Source organism: Quercus lobata, chromosome 12, assembly GCF_001633185.2.
Source record: "Quercus lobata isolate SW786 chromosome 12, ValleyOak3.0 Primary Assembly, whole genome shotgun sequence".
NCBI classification, from domain to species: Eukaryota; Viridiplantae; Streptophyta; class Magnoliopsida; order Fagales; family Fagaceae; genus Quercus; species Quercus lobata.
In genome coordinates this window covers 30,961,912-30,985,327 of record NC_044915.1, presented here as the reverse complement: position 1 = coordinate 30,985,327, position 23,416 = coordinate 30,961,912, and the positions used below count along the sequence as shown (strand labels likewise).

Below are 23,416 nucleotides of genomic sequence, written 5' to 3'. Positions count from 1 at the left end.
CGCACATACAAATATGCCAACTTGCACAAAAGAACACTCTATGCATGTAGTTAGGAAGCATATAACTTTGGTGAATCTAATTTCAACAAGGGCTTGAGTGAAAAGGAATCTTCTGAAATAAATTTTTTTTGATAAGTACGAATCTCCTGAAACAATATGAGAAATTGTGAATCAACAGACGATCTTTTCTCTACTTTCCTTTCCTTCTTTAAGTTTCCAGATATACTAACCAACGTACCTGTCAACCTCTGATGTCTTAACCTAATATTTAAAGACCATCTTCCAGGACTGCTATCTCCTTAAAAGTAATAAACTTTTCTCAATAATCAATAGATGTCATTACCTGAATTGAAACCCGAGCAGAAAACTTCACAAGTCCCTCTTCAGTAAGCTTCTCAGAGGCACTTTTTCCTCTAATGCCCTTTGTGACAAGCTTAGTAGAATCTCCACCTCTATGTCGTGCTGACAAACCTTCATCAAAATGCATCTATAACCAAAGCAATATATGAAAATCAGCAAGGAAATAAAATGGATATAAACTAAACAAGAGAAACTATACAAACCCAGGAAGGATGAAACTTAAATATATAGATAAACTGTGCAGACATCAATTTCTTGTTCAGGCAACTGATGCAGCAATGGTTGATTGACTTGTTACTACCTTGCAAATTCATTTATTTAAGATCTATCTTTTGGGGTCCACATGGTCCAATTAAAGTAAAAGTCGTGTGATTATAAAGATCTAGTTATATGTGTCCTAACAGTTTTTAATTTAGGTTTTTATTAAACAAGTTATGGTGAATTTTGTATTCAAGGGCAAAATTGCAATCTCTACAAATTAAGGATATTTTAATAGTTTAATTGAGTCTAGAATTTTCTAGGAGATCCTAAGCATCTTTGGTTTTCTTTTCTTTGGGTTCAAGTTAGTCTTTTATCAGTTATTACCTTATTAGGTTTTAGTTTACTAGTCAAATTTGGACTTGTCAAAACATTTACTAGTCAAATTAGGAGTTCTAATACTACTAGATCAAGAAAAAGTCCTAGATATATTTATGCTCAATGTTCTTGACGAATACATGAAGTTGATTAATAAAAGTAGAGTGTTTTTCCAAGAGCCTTATAATTTTTTTTGATAAGTAAAGAGCCTTATAATTTATATCTCAACTGGCAGATACTGTTGTTCCCAACGAAGATATCTAAGCTTCATCAACAGAAGCTTTCCCTAGTATGTCTATTGCAATTATCAAAAAAGAAGAGCATATTGTAAATTTATCTTTCTTCCTCTTGCCTCTATTTCATGCAATTATATCCTGTTTTCTAGTTTCTCTAAGACCTGGACAACAAATCATTGAAGACATCACATCCTAAATCTTAGTTGCACTCCAACAATCCTATTCTATCAACACAAAATCACCCAAACATAATATCCAGAAAACATAACCCTATTTCTTAAACCATGGCACTGAAAATCCCAAGTTATCTAAAAAAGGCCATTATTCTATATATTAGAACAAACAAGGGTGCTCCAGAGCAATAATAAAGATATACCTTAGCATGTTCCAAATGTTTGATAGCTTCCTCTTGTGCAGAAGAATTCATAAACAACTGAATACAGCAAAGTCCAGCAGCGACATGATCATTTTTAATAACCTGGATCAGTGAGTAAATTCAAGTAAACCTTGGCTTAACCTGGCTTAAATGAACCTTAATCTGGAACTAGAAAATACTTTCAACGAATATCCAACCACTAAAAAAATTTATCTGGGAAATAATACAAATTTAACAAAGTCTACGATAGAATTCTGATGTTATTTCAAGTCATAAATGTAAAGCTAAAATAAGAATTTGCAACTTATATGTTTGACCAAAAAGGAATGCAACTAGAAGGAGAAATAAAAGAACAGCTCATAAAGTTTATTAACTCTGAAATTAAATGCTACAATATAGAAAGAACAAGCACACAGGAAGGACAAGCAACGTGGTCCTTTTCAATAACCTGGATCAGTGAGTAAATTCAAGTAAGCCTTGGCTTAATCTGTGGCTTAAATGAACCTAAATCTGGAACTAGAAAAATACTTTCAGTGAAAATTCAACCACTAAAAAAATCATTTTTATTTGGGAAATAATACAGATTCAACTAAATCTCTGATTGAATTGCGATGTTATTTCAAGCCATAAGTTTAGCCAAAATAAGAGTTTGCAACTTATATGTTTGAACAAAAAGGAATGCTGCTAAAGGGAGAAAGAAAAGAACGGCTCATAAAGTCTCTTAATACATTTAAATTAAACTCTACAACATAGGAAGGACAAGTGATGTGGTCCTTTTTAATAACCTGGATCAGTGAGTAAATTCAAGTAAACCTTGGCTTAATCTGGCTTAAATGAACCTTAATCTGAAACTAGAAAATGCTTTCAACAAAAATTCAACCACTAAAAAAATCATTTTTATCTGGGAAATAATAAAAAATCAACTAAATCTATAATTGAATTCTGATGCTATTTCAAGTCATAACTGTAAAGCTAAAATTAGAATTTGCAACTTATGCATTTGAGTTTGACCAAAAAGGAATGCTGCTAAAAGGAGAAAGAAAAGAACAGCTCATAAGGTCTTTAAATACTTTTAAATTAAACGCTATAATATAGAAAGGACAAGCACACAAGCTTTTCTGCTGAAACCATGTCAAATGAACATGATGTTTTGTTCAATAGAGTGTAAAAAATTTGTGTAAAAAATTCATAAGAGCATCCTATTTACCTTACATCCTTTTCCCCTCACACCAGAAAAAATTCAATACCATATCTGTAAGAATTGTTTAACAATCTCTATACAGCTTATTGAATCGCACAGCAGCTTTAATCTTGAAAATGCCGCTAACTTAAAGTAAACAAAGAAAATAGGAGGGATACATGAGGTATGCTGTGTGAACATTCCCAATGGAAAGATGCCCATGACAAGATTAATAAACACAAAAATATGCAATAGACATTTTTAATGGCCCTATAGATAACTGTATAGATAAAATACTAGAAATAGACTGCAAAGTCTCTTTTTCAGTAAGTGATAAAAAATTTCAACATATAGGGATAAACATTCGCGCAACAGAAAACCACCACAAGCTGTGTACTTAATGAAAAAGTAACCCCAAAGAACACAGAAATACATGAGTCTATATATGTGTGTGTTTTAAGAAGAAAAAAAAGTAATTAAACAGAATTTTGCTATCAAATCCACCCAAACCTACACCTTTAGTTGGGGGCAGAGAGAAGGTAGCAGTAGATGTAATAGAGAAAGATGCGGAGGTCAGTCTCCAACCAAGGATAAGGGGCTTGGTCTCACAACTACTAGTAGTATTAATAATATATTCAGTTTAAAATCAAAATATATGGTCTGAAAATTACCTGAAACTTGTATAAATAATTGAAATGTTTATGTGTTTCACAATAGATGCAAATACGGACAAGGGCTGCTGCTGTATACTGATTTACTGCCACATCCTGTGGATTTGCTGATGACATTCTTGTTGAAATCACTTCCTCAAGAACAGACATTGCACCATAACCAATACACAAGTCACACAAATCATCTATTGTCCCATAATCTGTAGCCAATGGATCTGGCCTTTGAGGGGATGAAGATGAAGTTGCTACTCCCCCCAATATTGATGGTTGAGGAGGGGAAGGAACAGCATTTGGAGGAAAAAACAACACGCAAGCATCATTGTAGTGACCATGCCTAAACATAAAACTCAGCAAATGCTGGCGTGCATACTGCAAAGGTTAAAAAAACGTATTAAGAAGCTGATTACAATGAATAAAGCTAGAAAATTAATAATAACCATGGCACAGGAGAGAGATACTGAGAATAGTCATATTCATAACCATATCGCTGGTGGTGTCAACAACCAATGGTGGAAAAAAGAAAATATAACGGAGAAATTTAACAGAATTCTAGATTCCAGGTTAAATAAATAACAGAAACAAACTTCAAGCTAGAACCATTACTAAATAGTTTTAAAATGGAAAAAAAATAATAATAATATATATATCATCAACTTCTAGATTTATTTGTGTAAATAAACGTGCATGTATGTAATACAGAATAAGAACTTTAAATTAGCTACTAAGCCAAGAGATACCACTGACTCCAGATGCAGGGGAAAATAGAAAGGCACTGGCATCTGAGTGCCAGCCTAAAAACAAAAACTTGATCAGTGTAAGGATGAAGCTCACGTCTTGTAAATAGTTCACACATTCAACATATCGAATACTGTCAAGATTGCTGCGAGGTCCATCTTCAAATTCTGAACTGAGGGAGGAATTATTATTTTCAGATTCCTGAGCCCGCCTAGATCTCTCTGAACGTGGAAAGGTGGATGGCATGTATAGAACATTGAGATATGAATCAGCAGAAAGAGAATCATCCAATATCGTCGGTGCACTTTTAGCCAAATGCTCATACCTGCAGTATAAGTTGCATCAGTCAGATCCTATGTAATGACTAGCATCTAAAATTGTATCCTTTTTTTTTTTTTTGTAGAAATTTAGGCTTGACTAGCTTAAATGTACTCCTGCCTGTTCACAACTAAAAGGTGATATTCAATGAACAGTATACCACTAAAATTATATCAGAATAGCAGGTCTTTTAGAAACATAACCAAAAGGATTCAACATGCATAACCTGGTGCAAGACTAAGGAACACAACATCTTTCAACATTCTGGTAAACAGTAATTCTCAAAGAGTAATGTTGCTAAAAGATATAGTTAAATTTGATGCAGACAATTAAAGATACCACTTCAAATCTTCATCAACATTGGTTCATGATCTTTAGTGGTAGGAGTTCAAAGAGATACCTTGCTTAAAATTTCACAATCAAAATGCTTCTTCATCATCACAAACAGGGCTTCCATGGCAAAAAAGGTTCCATGCAACCCACCCCATCCAGTTGGGATTAAGAGTTGGGAAGTTGATTTTCTTTTTTTTCTTTTAGTTTATACAGCAATGGGAAAGTGCCGAGCACAATCAAGTTCTCTGCCTATCTTCTTATCCAAGAAATCCAAACAGATCAAAGTTTATAGGTTATTATAGTCTGAAGTGTATGTGTGCATGATAATTGATAGCTAATGGCAGTAGTTATAGGTGAACTAATGTAAGTCCAACAAATTACGTGTTCTTTTTTACAGTCATTGATATTGTTTTTTTTTTTTTTTTTTTTTCCTTTTTTATAAGTAGTCATTGATATTGTATTATAATATCCAAAATACAAGATTTTCAGAAACTATCAAGGCAACACTGTCAATGGCAGAGGCTGTAGTCCAATGCACAAAGCTCCCCACTTCTGAAAAATTTGAGAGAGGTGGTTGGTAGGCAACCTTACTCTCAAATTTTGGAGAGACGAACTCCCAGACTTGAAGCCACAACACATTGAAGGCACTTGCCATCACAGCAAGGTCCAATCTGCAGAGGCTGTAGACCTCCTATAAATTAAAACCTAGCCTATCATGGATCTTAAGCCAACATTGATTAAGCTACTAGTTCAACAACTCTAATAGAAATTTATTGTGGCAATAAATATAGGAATTCTGACATAAAAGCTACATGATATCTTACATGGAACGAACTGCTGAAACATCAACTGGTGGACCTCCTTCGATTGTATTAATAATCTCTAAAATGACAGGTGCAGCATCACTCTTATACAATTGAAGAGCTTGCCTGAAAGCCATTGAATAGGCATTAAAGAATAAGACCACTCTGCATCCCACTTTAGAAGAATATGAGAGAGAGAGAGAGAGAACTTAAATCTTGTTAATTTATTGAGCAACTATCTAAATAAATTTGACATACTTAAACTTCACCCGAGCTTGAGCATAGTGCTCCATCCGTATCAAAGCATGTCCCCAAGCATTCCACACAGGGAAAACATCAATCTGGGAGAATCCAAAAACATACATAAGCTCAATCTAAAGACCAGCAGTATAAACCACAATGCCTGGACACTATATTTACCTTACACTTTTTGCAAGTATATACAGCCATGCTGTATCGCTCCTCTACACTCAACCGGTCACGGAGATGTTCAGATGACTCCTTATCAGCAATATCATCAAGAGAAACAGCAATCCCTGATCCCAAAAGGCTTTGAAGCAGTTCAGCACGTCCTAGCCAGATCTCCACCTGTGAGAGAACTTCAGATAATTCATCTGTGAACTGACTGCCCACACTGGAGCTACCAGCATCAGAGGATGCATCATCAGCATCCCTACTTCTGTCAGAATGGGTGGAGATTTCACTACCCCCTGTAAGCTTTCTCAGCACAGATTTACAATATAGTAGCCCCTGGCATTCAACATGTCATATCACTCAAGAGCATTACAAACTAATCACATGTAAAGGCAACTGAACTATGATGCCATAACTATCTGCATGTAAGGAAAGCAAAAATGCATGCTATTGGCTATTTTGACCTTGGATTTTTAACATGTGAATAGCAAAATTTTAAATTAAATAAATAAAAATAAAAACATTGTTTCATATAATATGCATTACAGGGGCTTGGCAAAAATAATACCTGTACAATTGTCTCTGTGGCATGATATGCACGACCAATTGTTTCCATTGACGCATTCTCAGGCAACTGTTGGGAGCTTAACACATTCTTCATCTGATTAATACACAAGTCCAGGGCACTTTTGGCAGACACCGACTCATCAGAACAAAGACAAAGCAGTGCCTATAAATAGAATACCCAAACCTTCAGCAGACTCACAGCAGCATGCATAAAATAAAAATCATTTGTAAACAAATCACCACATAAGAATTATACCATAATTCACAGTATGCACACTCCATGGCCAAGAGAAGCCACTTTAATATATTATATTGTGTGTTGTTATGCTTCCACAGAAGAGAGAAAATTCAAATATCAAATCTTTCAACAAATAAATAAGCCACAACTTCTCATAATTCTCTTCTTTTTTTATCGGTAACAACTTCTCATAATTCTCTTCCACCTTGTATTTAGATTAATTCAAAATTTGGTCAGAAAATTCTAACATACATCAGAGCTATAGTTTAAGCAGAATCGTGCATGATTTAACCACCAATTAATGCACTAAAACCTCACATACAAAGAGTAGAAACATCTCTTATCTGCTAGTTTGTGTTGCACCAGTAGTATAAAACATATATACTTAATAATACACCCAAAGTCCCAAACACACTAAACATGGAGGCCTGACCCATCCCACCATGAGCCCCAAAGATGAACTCCTGGATAGGATTAGCGGCGTGCTCCTATTTGAGCTTGAGATAGATAATCTCTCACATGTGCAATGAGTTATATGCATCCATAATTCAATCTCATTATTTTGACTAATGCTCATCCCAGTATAGATTTATAGTAATCAACTACCCACCTGCAACAGTGCCAGCACTAAATTGATAATTTATATAATACTACAAAATGCTAAGCTTCCAACATATGCAACAAACATGTTTCACCACTTTCACTAGCATACCTTAAATAGGGTAATGTCGGGGGCACTTTCATATTTGTGAGATGCACGAACAGATTCGTCCTTACTTGCATCACCTGTCAGCATCCATTCCTCAGCAATTGAAACAGAAGGAAGCCGTTCTTGCCCATCTGCAGGATATGATGAAACACGATCCTCTTGAATTCCAGTCATAGCCTCCCAAGCAACTTTTTCAGATGAAGTCAAACCAGAACTCTTTCTTTTACGATAAGCATCTTTTGGAGCAGCCTTGTCTCCAGTATTTCGTGGAGCCCAAGAAAAAGCTCTGCGAGCCTCTTTTTGCAAGTTATTTAGACTGCTAGTAAAAGATGGCCTCGGAGGAATGCCTGCCTTTGTTTTCTGCCTTGGTCTTGCTCCAGAAACAGATATGCGATGTTCTCTATGGGGAGAGCTAATACTGACAGCCATAGCCTTTGCAGCATATGCAATAATTATATTGTTGTCTCTCAACACAGGAAATTCCTTTAGGATCTGTTAACAAATATAATCCAAACATAATGTAAATAAGTAACAGAGGAAAAGAATATGCCAAGAGCCTTGTGGCACAAAGGAACTGCCCAGTTTTCCCATGGACAGAACCTGAGTTCAAATGCCCCCACCCCACTTGTTGTAAGCAAATATATATATATTGGGGAAAACAAAAGGCATGATCAATCTATTCATTTATAAGAGAAACGCATGTTAGTTAAGGCATCTAAGAAGTTGTCCAAGTAAGAATTACAATACCAGAGCAGCAGATTGCAGTTGTTTTCTCATCAGAAGCACCTCCAGTATCAAATGAGGGTGCTCATGCAATGAAGAACATCTTTGCTGCCACGGCAAAGGCAAGGCAGCCAAAACACGAAGACCCAAGGCCCATGAGTTAAGCCGCGAAATCTCAACATCTGAGAGATTTCCTTCTCTTCGCTTCAAAAAAAAGTGAACCTTCGAAAAGGCACAAAAGAAAGTAATAATGAAGGAACAAAAAATTGCTAAACCCAAATAAATATAAAAAATAATAAATAAATAAATAAAAACGAATGTAATCCAATCACATCTACAAAATAAAGGGCAACAAGTAGTTACAAGAAGTTGCTTTGACCGTAAATTGGGTAGCAACTGCATTGCACCCATGGCAACTGGTAGAGCATCATCAGAGTCACGTAGTGAAGAAAGAAACCGAGAAGCTTCTGCTGGACCTCCACCATTTAGAGGGTCTGCAGTGAGAAGCTTCACAAGTTGCCGGCCCTTCAGTTCTCTCCGCAAGTCTATAGATAATCCAGCACTTTCAGCCACTTCTAAAGCAGCAGAAACAGCTCCCTTTCCAGCTAGTCTAAGTGCCAAGCCCTCAGGATCTTCCTTACATTCTGCTTCAACCTGCAATTTAAAGAGTATTAGGGAGAAATAATTCCTAGCAGGAAAGTACCACTTATAGACCACTTATTCCAAACTTTTCATCTTAATGCAGATACAGGAGAGAATAACAACCTCTTGCCAGCTGCTATGATGATCATCTGCACTTAATATGTGGCTGAACCTCTGTAAAGCTTGTTTCATATGCAAGACCTAAGCAACCAAAAAAATTATGTTACCAAAGAAAATTTAACACCAGCATAAAGGTAACATACCAAGCTTCATGCAAACAAATCAACACAACAATTTACAATAAATAAAATACAATGAAACAAATAACAAACAAGCCAGCACCTCATTCCTAAGTGGATCGCTTTCTGGCAGGTGGCAGCTGCACATAGTCAAAACATCCAAAGCAGCATCAAGCTCCCATCTGTGCATATACCTGGAATAAAATGTGAGTCCTAAGATTCAACTTACAGGGAGAGGCATAACATCTCTCAGAAATCATCACAAATGCAAGTATATTGTATATCCCCATCAATGGTGTAGAACAGAAGATACAATGAGAGTAATATATTGCAAGAAAGGTTTGCCAGTTGTAAAATGTGACGTAGAACAAAAGGCAAAGATCACAAAGGTATGGGAGGACAGGATAAAAAAAGGATAGACATGCGCGTGCGCACACACATAGAGACCCGTAATGGCAACAGAAACAAAAACAAACACCAAAACCAAATCTTAAACAAGTAGGCTCCCAACCCAGGGTTCGACCACTAGACCTTTTAAACAAACCAACCTCTGGTACTTTTTTTTTTTTTTTTTTTTTTTTTTTTTTTAAGTGAGTTTTCAGCCCCAGGGGTGGAGGAAAGGGAAACTTCAAGTCTTTAACTGGAGACCTTAACTACAAGAAGCGTCATCTCCAGCCAATTGTGCTACTTCTGGGGTTAGCTCTGGTACTATGTTCGAAACTAATAACCCTAAATTCTTAAGTAAATGCTCAAGTGGTCAGGATGTGGACAAAAAATGTATATCAAGCAGACACTAACAGAGTAGCAGTTTTAAATTCTTAAATATCAGATGGCAAGGGCTAACGAGGAGAAAGAATAAAAAAAGAACTGCTTCACATTTGAATAACAAAATCAAAAAGAGAAGCTGGCCATAAAAAATTATCTAGGTGTATTCCAAAATTTAAGCAAGCATTTACCACATTAATGGAAAACACCCATACATACTTGAGGGCAAGTCTAGCAGCCAGTTGTTTGTCCTTCAACCGCAGGCAATACTGCCAACTATTGCTCCAGATGTTGTGGCCGCCATATCCTTGAGGCTGTCCAGGGATTGAATGATTCTCTTCCCCACGTTCAATGAGTAGCTGAAGTAAACGGTCTGAGGCTCCATTACGTAGAAAGCGATCCGAAAGTGCAAGAGCATCCATTAGTTTTCCTTCATCAATCAACCTATTAAAGATAACGAGGGTCAAGAATATTGTTAAATTACCGATTGTCCCAAAAGCTTAAGTTGTTAGGAAATAATGAATCTAATCATTCAACCATAATTCTAACACTCCCCTTTCACGTGTGGGCCTAAACTCCTCAATAAGTGGGGCCTAAAATGTGGGGTTTTTAACATTTTAAATGAGAGGTAGAGTAAAGTCAATAATCAAAATCAGGATCTCATGCTCTGATACCATGTTAAATTACCAAATGTCCCAAATGTTTGAGTTGTTAGGAAATTGTGAATTTAATCATTTAAACATAATTCTAACAAATATTACTAAAAGTAGCGATAAAAACAACTATAAACAGTAAAAAATTTCAAATATGACAAAAAGGGCCTTGTAAAGCCCCCAACCCCCACCCCAAAACAAAAAACACACACACACACACAAAAAAAAAAAAAAAAAAAAAAAGGAACCCCAATAACAATGCGAAAACTATGTTAAGAGGAAAACTTGGTAGGAGAAGCACTCATTTCGTTTATTTGTCATGTTAAAAACTATTAGCATCCACATGTTTTCTCACCAATATGCCCTGAGAAAACTGGAAACTTCTACATACAAACTTCCTAGAGGCTTAAAATGAAATTCACAATCTGTACAGAAAGTTCTAATTAAGATCTAAGATTTGATGCATCTTTATTTGTTCCTTTTTATTTTCTTATTTCTCATATTATCAAATCATAATTAAGTATCACAGTTACCAGATTTAATAGCTGAAACATCCAAGCAATCCTGGTGGTGATTACATTTCAAACAAGTATATCAGGATGAAGCAAACTTAAAAAATCATATGCAACTTGCAACACCAGAACAAAGATGACCAAAGAAGACAAGTGGAAAAACTACACAAGATAACCATCAATATATAGTAAGGGATGCAGAAACAAAAAACAATAAGCACTGATACCGTTCAACAGCTTTCTCATAGGGTTCTTCATTCTCCCAATCAAAAGAAAGGAAAACTGTATTATCAAGTTCAGCAAACTCAGATTTTGAAGAATCACGCCAAGGATCGGGAGCTGCATCCCCTTGACCATTGAAGTCTTGCAAAGCAGTTGAAACATTAGTGCTGCAAACAATGTCATCGATTTCTGACTCAGTATCATTGTCATGCTCACGGAGTCTCTTAATAGCAGATGTTGCTTCAGGTTTACGCTTGGTATGATCAGATGTTTGCTTGGTTGCTACAGCAAATTCTGAGACTCGATGAAGGTTAGTTTGCATTTGTATCCATCGATTTAAAGTTGGGAACCTGGACATCAAATTACAAGCTTAAACTAGATAACCATAATGCACATTGGATATAGGTGTAACTTGGTGTAAATTATTCTTAGTGCATGTATCTTACCTCTCAGATTGATCAAGCGCAAACTCATAAAACAACCTGTCAGCATCAGGTGCCTGAACTAATCCATCATTTAAGGAGCCTGATATAGAAGAATCACTGCCAGAGTACAATATACTGCTCCCAAAAACACATGCTAAGACAGCCCTCACTGGAGACATTTTAACAAGATGTTTTACTATATCCAATTGGAGGGGGTATAGAGGGATTCCGGGGGTCGCTGAGGAACGACGGTAACAATTAGGTTTAGCTTCTTTAGAAGAAGGGGAGAGTAGTTTATTTTCAGAGCCACTCTTGGGGCAGGTAGGAATGACAGGAATGCACGCCCATCCATGGCCAGACCGCGGAGGATAAACTGGAGGTACACATGCAGAAATCACTTCATGCACAAAATCAGCACCCATAATTTCAGCAACCTTTCCAGCGGCATCAGTGCTGCCTCGGTCAAAGACCAGACGAGTTAAAAGCTACAAAATACCACAATAATACATTAGCATATACATGATCAGGTCGAAAAGGAAGATAAGGTTATTGAGGGTTGCTGAAAGATAATCTTGTAAATGAGAACCTTATTTCCTACCTGTCCTTGCTGAAGTTCAAGTCGGATTGATCATTTCATATAGATAATCACTTTATGCATGATTTATACAATTAATATGCTAATTATATTAATTGGAAATATAAGGCTTAACCTATCAATACTGCGATTGAATAATTAGCTGACTTTTAATATATTTATTTGTAATATGAAGTATTTAACAAAATTAGTAAGAATCAAAAAAAAATCATGATTAAATTAGAGGGCATTCCCCAAATTTATCACTATTACCCTCATCCATAAGGACCATTGAATTATGTTTTCTTAATAATTATCATGAAATGAAAAAAATTAAATAGACATATATTTAACTTGATTAACATGTGTGATGGGCACGTCAAAAGGTATGGCTCCAATAATTGTCAGTCTTTTGTGTGCTCTGCTATTGCTCATCATATAACATTTATAGAAGCTTGTATTTTGGTTGGCTATTACACAAGTAAATGTTGAGCATAAACACATTGGGACATATTCCCCGGTTCCAAAGTGATGTGCTATGATGTGCAGGCTCACTACATGCTAATGATGCATTTTGCATCTAAATTATTTCTCCCTTAAATTTTTAAGAACTTCCAAATTTATTCTAATCTATTCTTTTTATCACTCTATAAGGCTTCCAGACTCCATTCTCCAAAAAGTTAACTTACAATTGATATGGAAGCTATCTATATATATAAGCAAAACAACAAAGATAATCTTCAATGCACGAAATAAAAGATCTTACATCCTTAGGCCATTCGAACACAAGGGAAAAAAAATTGAAATCATGAGTTGTATCAGTCCCGTCAACTATGTCACCAATTGCAGCAATATGGAGAATAAATTGTGATAGATACGTTGTGGCCTTGGTACTTAAACCATACAACCTCTTCCCAGTATCTTTTAGATCATAACTAACAGGTTGTGCACCAGTTTCCCCAGCCATTGAGCTTAAGGGTATCTGTCTCACAGCTCTTAACCCAAGCCCAAGAACAATATCCTTGTCAGTATTGGAGAGAACCTTTCGATCAGATGATGGGGCTTCCCCTCTCGAAAAATTAGGCTCTGTTTCTTCATCAGCAACTGCTCTTGCAAGATTATGAAGCTTACCTGCAATTTTACAGGATAAAGGCATATTAAAGCCATGGAATAAAAAGTAAGTGTAACCCATAGCTCCACCTGTCAAAAAATAGATGTCCAAAAAGAAGGAAATACTGGTAGTCCATAATATACCCTCCCCCAAAAGAAAAATGTACCACTTAAAAACTGCCGCTTGCCCCTGTGAGCATCTTCAATCATCTGATGTAGCATTGCAAGAGCACGTTCCCTTTGTCCCTGTCGGTGGGACTCCTTAGACAAAGAAAAGATCATTTCCCCAGACAAAAGGGCCTGAAGGACAGGAAGGCTATCCTGCAGAGCAGACCACAAAGCAGGATCAATAACCAAGTATATTCTTGCTTACTTTTTTTGTAAAAGTTTATAAGGCAAATTTAAGACCATTGACATAGGTAAGGATAAAGTTCTCTCCACAGATTCTCGTTACTTCAGTCAATTAACTGGAATTATGAATAAGTCTTCAGATATAGAACTACACCAATATTAACAAGAACTCCTTCTCCATCATAATATAAAATAAAATACATACATAGATAAACTTCTACCTGTTCCAAGAACTCGTGTAAACGCTTGAGGACACGCCGTGAAACAGTAATCACTCCAACTTCAAGGATTTGATCCCAGTAAGTGGAGCCCATCTTTGGAGCACCTCCTGGATATATCTCTGACAACATAACTTGCGCCTGCATATGATACAAGTCAATGCATACTGTAGAACCACGCCACAAGGCAACATCTATCTTGTAGGGGAAAAAAAACTATGGCTAAAACCTTCAAAAGACAAAGTAAAGGACATTTCAAAAAGTAATTGATACTGGGAAACTAACAAAGCTCAGTATGTGGCAGATGCAGTAAAAATAATTTAATTCAAAAGAGAAGATAGATCAGAACACAAAATGCAAATTGGCCTACTCCTAAAGAATTACAATCTCAAGCTCAAAAAATCTAGAAAGTCTAAAGAAGAAGACTGAGGGATGACAATGAAGACATTATTTTTGGTACAAGTAAACGAAGTCATTACTGACAGATGATAACAATGAAGGAAAATTATTTCTTCCCAAAAACATATGCTTATTCTTGCATACTAACTTCGTACTTAAGAAAGGAATGTTGCATGCTGAAAAGGTTTATGGGATAGGCTTTGTGTAGGGAAAGTAACATATTAATGGTAAAAGAAAATTTTGGTACGGGATCAACAGGAATCACCCATAATTTAAAAAACAAAAACAAAAATGAAGAGAAAGGAATTTCCACTATATCCTTCACATCATTAAATTCTCAGAAAAGTTTAAAGAAGTAGTATGAAACAGGTGTCACTATCATTCTATCAAAAAGAACATGTGAAAATTCCTTGACAATTTTTTAAATAACTCCTCTTATTTGCTAGGGAACTAGAAATTCAAATAATCCTTCAAAACCAAGACAAAGATTACTTGAAGAAAAAAGATATACCATTCTTTTGACTACAGCCACACCAAGTAAATATTCCATGTTTGTAGGTTTTGAGCATTACCTTATTCAAAAGCTGTTGGGACATCTTTGCAGACCTTGCAGAAGTAGTGGCAATGTCTATACAAAGAAGAATCTGGCAAAAAATACACACACCAGTCAATAAGCACATGGAAGATATTTAAATATTAACTTTCACAGAATTTGAGAATAGGAGAACAGAGATTAACATTGCGGGCACTTACTGCAGCCAAAGGACCTAATTGGGAGCGTAAAGAGGCAAAATCTAGATCTTGTACTGCAGAAGTCCCACCAGCAGCACGAGACACTACATCTTCTACCTAGAAAAATAAAATAAAAATGTATCCCTTTTTTAAGAGACTAAAGAAACCATGGGCAAACATCTTTTTTTTTTTTTTTTTTTTTGATAGGTAATCAAAGCTTTATTGACAAGAAAATAACAATCAGTTTACGATGTTAAACTCACTGCACAAAAAACCATGGGCAAACATCATTTCACATGTGAGAGGAAAATTGCAACCAAGACAAGATTCATTCAGAACTAAACATCAGTAGTCAACAAAAAGACATCAAATATCACAATACAGAGAAATCCAACACATAATATATGCTAAAACATTAATGGTGCATATATAGCATGATTAGAGAGAAATATCATTTTTTATAAGTAATGACTTTGTCTTTATTGAGGGAGGGAGGGGGGGAACTTTATGCAAGGTGCACAAAAAATACTCATAAAAAATACAAAAACTAATCATTAGGTTTAAAGGGAAAGTGAATAAATAAAGTCTAAAACAGAATTCAAATCATTAGTGCCAATGATGCAAATCACTCAAACAAATCTCTTAAGAAACCAGAATTCAATTCTAGACCAGTTGACTATTTATGGTTACTTTCTTCAGTTATTCCTCTCCTTCCATACTGTCCACATAAACAAAGAGGGGCAGACTTCCACGCAAAAGAGCTTCTATTCTTGCTAAATCCACTACACCAACCAAATAAAACATCTATCACTCCCTTATGGATCACCCATTGTATTCTGAACATGGCAAAAGTAAAAGACCACAGCTCAGTAGCAACCAGCAATGAAGTAACAAATGGTCCACTATTTCGGTAGTGCATCTGCACATACAACAACAATTTACTAACCCCATGCCTCTTTTTATTAGACTCTTCCCTATCAGAATCCTCCATCATGCTGCTGACCAGGCGAAGAAAGCAATTCTCTTTGGTACCTAAGTACACCCTATGCCCCTTCATGGAGAATTTGTACCATTAGAACCACAAACATCCCATTACCTTTCAAACACCATTTCAGATGATCTCTGGCATCTCCACATGGAATATTAGAATACAAGATACCAAAAAAAATTCAACCGACTCCAATTCCAAATCATTAAAACCACAGAAATCTAATATTTCATGGAGTCCCTCCAGCTACTTCATATAAGCATAATATGAAGCCTCTCTATCAACCACAATCGAGAACTATGGAAACAATTCTATCAATGCAAAGTCACCACACCAAATATCCTATCAATGTCCAACCCTGCTTCCATCCCCAACCATGACTAGTGTAGCTCACAAAGCTGTCCCCTCCTGCTCTTATACTCTTCAATAACCACACCCATGGGATCTCCAACATTCTCTGCAATCCAACGCCCCCATTCGTCCCCATAGTTTACACCAATCACACTTCTTCAAAGATGGTTTTCCTCCTCTTCAAAGAACCATAACCATGTCCCCAGTTGTGCTTGACTGAAGTTCCCAATTTCCTCACACCCCTAATCCTCCATTTTTCAATGGAGAACACAAAGTATTCCATCCCACAAGATGAAACTTAAAGTCATCTCTCAGACACCACCCCCCCCCAAACAAAAAAAAAGGAGATACCTCAACAACTTCTCAATTCTATTCGCCACACAAGTAGGAATAGTGAACAAATGCATAACATACATAGGCAAACTAGAAAGAGTACTCTTCAAGAGAGCTAATCTTCCTTTGACAAATAAATCTTCTTCCAACCACCCAATCTTCATTCCAATTTCCACATGTTCTATGATTAAGTTCCAAATCCCCCTTTCTTTGAAAGATGCTCCCAACAGCATCCTCAAATAATTCATACATAGTTGGGCACCTTAATTCTTTGAACAATTAACAGCAACCACATGCAACAGTCTGAAATGCCAAAGGCCGTGAAATCACACAATAACAATGATTACCATCATAGCTTTCACTTACTACCTTCGGTGATACCATCCACAACTTAGCTGCTATAAGAACCTCTGATGTTTTAATTTATATTTTTGATAGGTAATAGATAATTTCATTAAAAAAAGTATATCCTGATCACGATGATGAACAAAATACAATTGACTGGCTCAAAGTACAAAATGAAAAGAAAACAGCAATTTGTAGATATACAAGTAATATATGAAAGCATTAAATTTATAGTTAAAAGTTGATGATCTGAATCATACAGAAGCTCTTATGAAGGCGCTATCTACCCATTCAACTACTTCAAGGGTTGCTTTATCTTCAGCAGATAATGAAAATCGATGAACCGCCTCTTCTCCAATGTCATACTTTGCTCTTTGCATGCAACTGCACAATAGAAGAACATAATCATATTCACCTCTGCACAATTAGGTATCACCATCATCAATATAATCAATTAATTGATAATCTTCTGTAGTTACTGATTCAACTTGGCTTACTTGGGGTCCTCATCCAATGTCTAGCTATAACAGGGTAACACGACAGGCATAAGTCCGGCACAATTAAATAAAAAACCTCTTCTTCTTTTTTTTCTTTTTTTTTTTTTTTTGATAGGTAATAAAAATGTTATTGATAAGAAAAGTACAATGAGTTTACGATAGTAAACTTACTGCAAAAAAACGGATACAAACAAATCAAAGGGAAAAGCTAACAAAATTAATAAAATCAAGCAAAGACGTACAATGCCTAAAATGCCAAATACGAGACCACTCAAACAAAGTCCTAGTTAGTAAAGAATTCAATAGGTCCAGAGTTCTTTCAGTGTCCTCAAATGTTCGGGCATTGTGTTCCTTCCAAGTTAACCACATAAGACACACCGGTACCATATTCCAAACATTAGAAGAATGAATGCTCAACCAATTCCACCATGTAGAAGTAGAGAGACTACTGTCTTCAGCATCACCCATTGAACCCCAAACAAGTAGAAGACTTCACTCCACAAGGTATGGACAAACTTGCAATGCAGTAATAAATGATCCACAGTTTCCTCCTCACACCACATAGGCAACCCCAATTAACAAGAGGCAAGTTCTTCTTAACAAGGTCATCTATTGTGAGAATCCCACCCCTAGCAGCTGTCCATAAGAAAAAGACACCCTTCTAGGAACCTCTTTACCCCTACCTTGACCCCACAGGCTTTCAAAATTTCAATCAATCTACCCCTAACCAAAGCATGTATATGCCAGCCCAACCAAAGAGATGGATTAGGACAAAACACCCACCTAAAAGTACTAAATATATAGGAGTAAAGGATAAACTAGTGCTTTTGTGTGTGAAAGTCAAGATCAAGTTAAACCTAGTATAAGTAACAAAGTTTTATTGAAAACGAGAAATACTTCATGTTCACGATGATGAACACAAAGTATTTAAAAAATTACAAACAATCAGAAAAAAGATCCTAAAGAGTTTTGGCACCCAAAAATGGAAGTACAATGTGTAAAGTCCTATTCCCAAGACCAATCAAACTGGGTACGGATCAACAAAGATTGCAATTGATCAGGAGACCTCTCCTTATACCTTCAATGCTTGCAAAATATTAAAATCATTGTATATCAATAACCATATCATTTATGAAATGTTTAAATTTCATATTTTTTGTATTTTAAGAATCATACACTGAACATGAGTTTATAAATCAGATAGTTAAAAACGTTCGATTGACATGAAGTTTAGCATTCGAGTTAAAACGAATAGAAAGTGTAATCTAACAATGGGATTTTCAAAATATTAATATTTTCTCCCAGAGGTAGTTTTTGTGGTTCGTGAAGGCAATCGTATACGGTTTTGGCATGATCTTAAAGGATCTATATACTGATCTGTTTGATTGCCACTTCGAATGTGTTGGATCCCCCCTCACAGGGGATAGTGAGAAGTTGGAATTTGCATTTTCATAGAGATTTTCATGATTAGGAGGGGATAGTGTACTCATTTTTAGATTATATTTATAAAAAGCTGCCAACAGGGGTGGGGGGTGATAAGCTATCTGGGAAGTGGCACTTTTGATGATTGCTCTTTTCATGGTGCTATTGGTGGAACCAATACTCATTCTTTACCATGGAAAAGTATTTGGTGTACTAAGGTACCTAAGAGGGTGTCATTCTTTTTGTGGTCAGCTGTGTGTGGTAAGATTCTCACAATTGATAACCTCATTAAGAGGGTTTTATGGCTGGTCAATTGGTGTTGTATGTGTCATTGTAGTGGGGAAATAGTAGATCATCTTTTGATCCAATGTGAGATTGCTTATGCATTATTGAGTGTTTATGATTTTTGGGATTCATTGGGTGTTGCCATACAAGGTAGCATCCCTTTTTTTTGGATGGCGCAATTGGTTTGGAAAACATTCCTCAGATGTATGGAATTTGGAGTCGGGGCAAGTGGTGTGGTTAGTGTGGAGGGAGAGAAATAACTATACATTTGAGCAGACTATGAGATCTCTTTATCAATTGAAGTCTTTGTTGCTCTGTACCTTGTTTGATTGGGCTTGGACATGGGGTTTGACCAATTGCACTTCAATTTTTTATTTCGAGCTTTCTCTTAGATCTTCTGACTAATATGCTTGTATTTTTTCAAGGTGCTCTCTATACATCATTGTGAACATAGAGTAGTCCTTTTCATTAAATAAAATTCTATTACTTATAAAAAAAAATGTACAATTGGGGTAATTTTTATCAATATTACACTGCTCAATAATTTTTTATTGGATTTATTTTTAGACAAATCTACCATTGGACTACATTGTCTCCTTCGACCTTAAACCCTATATGCATGCAAATCATCAAGACAATAAGAAATAATAACTATCTCAATTATATATAGAACATGAGTTTATAGATCAAAAAGTAGAGAACATCCAATTGATATGAAATTTGGCATGTGTGTTAACAACATAGAGAACATGTAATTTAACATTACGATTTTCAAAATATTAATCCAATAAAAAGTTATTAGGTTATGTAATATTAAGGAAGAGTTACACAAGGTGTTATATTCGTAAGAATGATTGAGAATCGGTGGACCACCTGCTCATTCATTGTCCTTTTGCCTCTGATTTATGGTCCTTTGTATTTAGTTCATAGCTTGGGTTATGCCTAAACAAGTGGTTGAGTTGGTTGCTCGTTGGCATAGAGGCGTTGGGCGACATAGGTCAGCATTTGTTTTGGATGTTATTCTGCAGTATATTATGTGAAACATTTGGAGAGAACGGAATAATAGAATCTTTCAAGGGGAGGAGCATTCTATTATTGAGTTGAAGAGCGTTTTCCTTCTGTCTTTATTTGAATGGTAGACTGCTTTGAGTGGTCTTGCAATACCTTCTATTTTAGATTTCGTAGATTTATGTAATTTTGGGTAGGCTTTTGCTTTCCTGTACACTCCCTGTGTACGAAGGAAGTTGTTTTTCTCCCTCTTGTATTTTTCCGTTTTTCAATAAAGTTTTTATTTACTGATCAAAAAAATAAAAAATAAAAAGAAGAGTTACACAAGGTGGTGTAACTTGATCTTGACCCTATACGGAACAAATTTGTTTAAACAACAAAAGATTCCCAGATCTGTACACAACCAAAACCTAAGTTAAGAATTTGATTACCACAACCAATAAAAAATAATGAACCTTTATGTTCCAATTGGTAGTGAATAAATCAAAGGTAAAAGAAACAGAAAATTGAATACTACAACTTCAAAGATTTGCTTGTTAAGAATTCCTGACCACTACACAATTCCCTATCATAGATGAGTTGAGAATCCTCTTTTCTTAGTAACTTAATATCAAATATTAAAATTTTTTATTATCCACTATATTTTATTACTTTGTTTATCAGCAACCAAAATTTGGAAATCTGGAATGCAGACATTGCAGAGGATCATAAAATATGCACTTCAACAGGACAAAATTGTGAAGTCTAACTAGAAGTAATTGACAAATTTTAACCTAGGGCCTAGAGCAACAAAACTTGCTCTATATTCCACAATCTGACATACTAGAATTACTCAATAAGATACATAGCATGCATATCATGAGCAAGAACCAGTTGCTCATCTTATGAATTTCAGAAAAGAGTTTATTTAACTCACAGGTTGAGTAGCTTTGAGGGGGCTGCACGTAATACAGTCAATGCTTCCTTCCATCTCCACTGGCGTTCGGATAACGGTAAAAGGCGCTGCAAAGTTGACAACCGCCATTCCCACTCTTCAATGAAACGTTTAGCAATTGAGACTCTCCACTCTAAGGCCTGTCTTCCACCCATTATTACGTCCTCACTCAATGCTTGCTCTAGTTCAATCACAGCTGACGGAAGATTGCGATTTAATATATCAAGTAGAATCCCCATGAAAGATATAACCATTTTGTTCCCTCCATCACATGGAGTGAGATCATTATTTTCCCAAGCATGGGTGTAGCATGATTTAGAATCTCTCTCTGGGGAGACACAATGCGTCAAATTCAGAGAAAGATCATCCATATGTAAAAGAGAAATTATGACATTCACCATCAATATCTGCATCATTGAATACAATCCAAATTAATTTAAACCATATTAAAAATGAGGAAAAGTAACTAAAAAATATTTTTTAAGTAATAAAAAAAAAGTAACTAAAAAACATTAAATATATGCTGCTACAACTTGTAAATTGAAGGCATTTAAATTTAAATTCAAATGGATATAAATGTCAAAGAAGCTTCTTGTTATTTTATATTAGCATAAGAGTGTTCTTGTAATCATGTCATAAATCCTAATATAAATATGTGCTAAGGTGAGGGACTGATTAACATAGCCCTAGACCTTTTCTCTCTCCCTCTCTCCATTCTTTCTATTTTTTTCTGCTATCTATAGGCATCAGAGTGTCCTAATCCTAAAATGCATTAGAACATCTAAAGATCATCATCCATACATTAACATCATCACTAATGTCAATACCAACACAATCGCTAGATTCTGGCAACCACATGATCTGAGTCACCAGCCTCTCGTGATAATTATGGGGATTTTTCCATATATTTTTGAAGTCATTTGATGTGAGTTTTTATTTTCTATTTTTATATTTTCGACACTATTTTTTTTCAATCTGCAGTTTTTCGTTTGTTTGTTGGTTTTGTTGCTTGGGTTTACTCCCATGGCAGCTGAATAAGACTTAGGAAGCCTTAGGTGACAGTTGCTTTGCTAATTTATGGAATTTGGCAAACGATTCTGTATATTTGGAGCGTGTCAACAGTTCAGTCCTTCAAGGATTTTTTATTCTATAATTTTTTTTCCTTTGCTGATTTGTTAAAGTTGAGTTGTTTTATGACTTTGGGAAGTTTGACCAGCCTTGAAAACAGAAATTTTTTAAGTTCTGTTACAATTTAACTTTTTGGGAATGTTGGCTAATTTGGGAACCTAATATTTTTTCTGGCTTGGGGTTATGCAAGTGCTGGGATTCGGTAGTTTTCCTCTTTTGTTTTCGGTTGATTGACTATTAACGTGCTGAATTTCAATAGTTTTCTACCTTGGATTAGTGGTGTTTGATACAACTAAAGAAAAATTAATTGTCATGGCTGAGAGAAAAACATTACTGCTCAAGGATGATGATGTATCTAAATCTATTACATTGAAAAAGTTGAATATTATAAATTATCTGACTTGGGCACAAGCCATGAAAATCTTTATACCAGGGAAATGAATGTTGAAATATTTGACAAATACCTCTTGTGATAAGAAAGATCAACCTTATGAGAACTGGATGAGTGAGAATTCAGTTGTTATGAGATTGTTGTAGCATAGCATGGAACCTCAAATTGCAACTACAGTTGAATTTTATTACTCTTCTAAGAAGATTTGGGACTCTATTAAAAAATCTTTAAAATGAGCCTTAAGCAGTAGGTTCTTTGGAGGCCCGGCTACCTCGAATTAGCCAGAAATCCTGTTTTAGTTTTACATTTCCTAGGATCAGTATGAATGGATTTCGAAGTTTCTTTATTGAATCTAAGCTGTTTTAGTCGGTGGTTGAGGAAGGAGGGAATTTTTTCTCCCTTTAAGATTTTTGAACGGGGAAAATACTACATGCAATCAGTTTTTATGGGCAAGAGTGCAGCTCTTTGGATAATGCGGAATCTGGAACACACCGTGATTGAGGTTAATCCTAAGCAATTTTTCACGGAAGGTGATACTGCTTACACTTTGCAACAGGAGTCCAACTTGTTTGGGTAGTACTTATCAGTGACAAAGCTTAAGGTAGGTGGGCTGCGGCGAACTATCATTATTCCTGCCAGTAAATTACAACAAA

At 35.7% G+C, this 23,416-nt stretch overlaps 1 protein-coding gene across 4 annotated transcripts in view; it reads right to left on the bottom strand.

Annotated features, from left to right (window-relative positions):
• LOC115971497 (protein DDB_G0276689) overlaps positions 1-23,416 on the bottom strand; it is a 43,696-nt gene that overhangs the window by 5,742 nt on the left and 14,538 nt on the right. For 3 of the 4 annotated variants that reach the window (XM_031091455.1, XM_031091453.1, XM_031091456.1), the window contains 23 exons: positions 21,227-21,651; positions 17,359-17,482; positions 15,103-15,198; positions 14,922-14,993; positions 13,954-14,091; positions 13,549-13,702; positions 13,038-13,402; positions 11,719-12,182; positions 11,278-11,622; positions 10,105-10,329; positions 9,224-9,314; positions 9,005-9,082; positions 8,603-8,893; positions 8,264-8,461; positions 7,520-8,008; positions 6,571-6,732; positions 6,009-6,338; positions 5,847-5,929; positions 5,610-5,714; positions 4,231-4,459; positions 3,400-3,768; positions 1,549-1,650; positions 344-487 (listed from right to left, as the gene is read on the bottom strand). In XM_031091455.1, coding sequence (XP_030947315.1) covers positions 344-487; positions 1,549-1,650; positions 3,400-3,768; positions 4,231-4,459; positions 5,610-5,714; positions 5,847-5,929; positions 6,009-6,338; positions 6,571-6,732; positions 7,520-8,008; positions 8,264-8,461; positions 8,603-8,893; positions 9,005-9,082; positions 9,224-9,314; positions 10,105-10,329; positions 11,278-11,622; positions 11,719-12,182; positions 13,038-13,402; positions 13,549-13,702; positions 13,954-14,091; positions 14,922-14,993; positions 15,103-15,198; positions 17,359-17,482; positions 21,227-21,651 — 5,079 coding nt within the window. The remainder of the gene's footprint in view (positions 1-343; positions 488-1,548; positions 1,651-3,399; positions 3,769-4,230; positions 4,460-5,609; positions 5,715-5,846; positions 5,930-6,008; positions 6,339-6,570; positions 6,733-7,519; positions 8,009-8,263; positions 8,462-8,602; positions 8,894-9,004; positions 9,083-9,223; positions 9,315-10,104; positions 10,330-11,277; positions 11,623-11,718; positions 12,183-13,037; positions 13,403-13,548; positions 13,703-13,953; positions 14,092-14,921; positions 14,994-15,102; positions 15,199-17,358; positions 17,483-21,226; positions 21,652-23,416) is intronic. The other variant, XM_031091454.1, reaches the window with a different exon arrangement.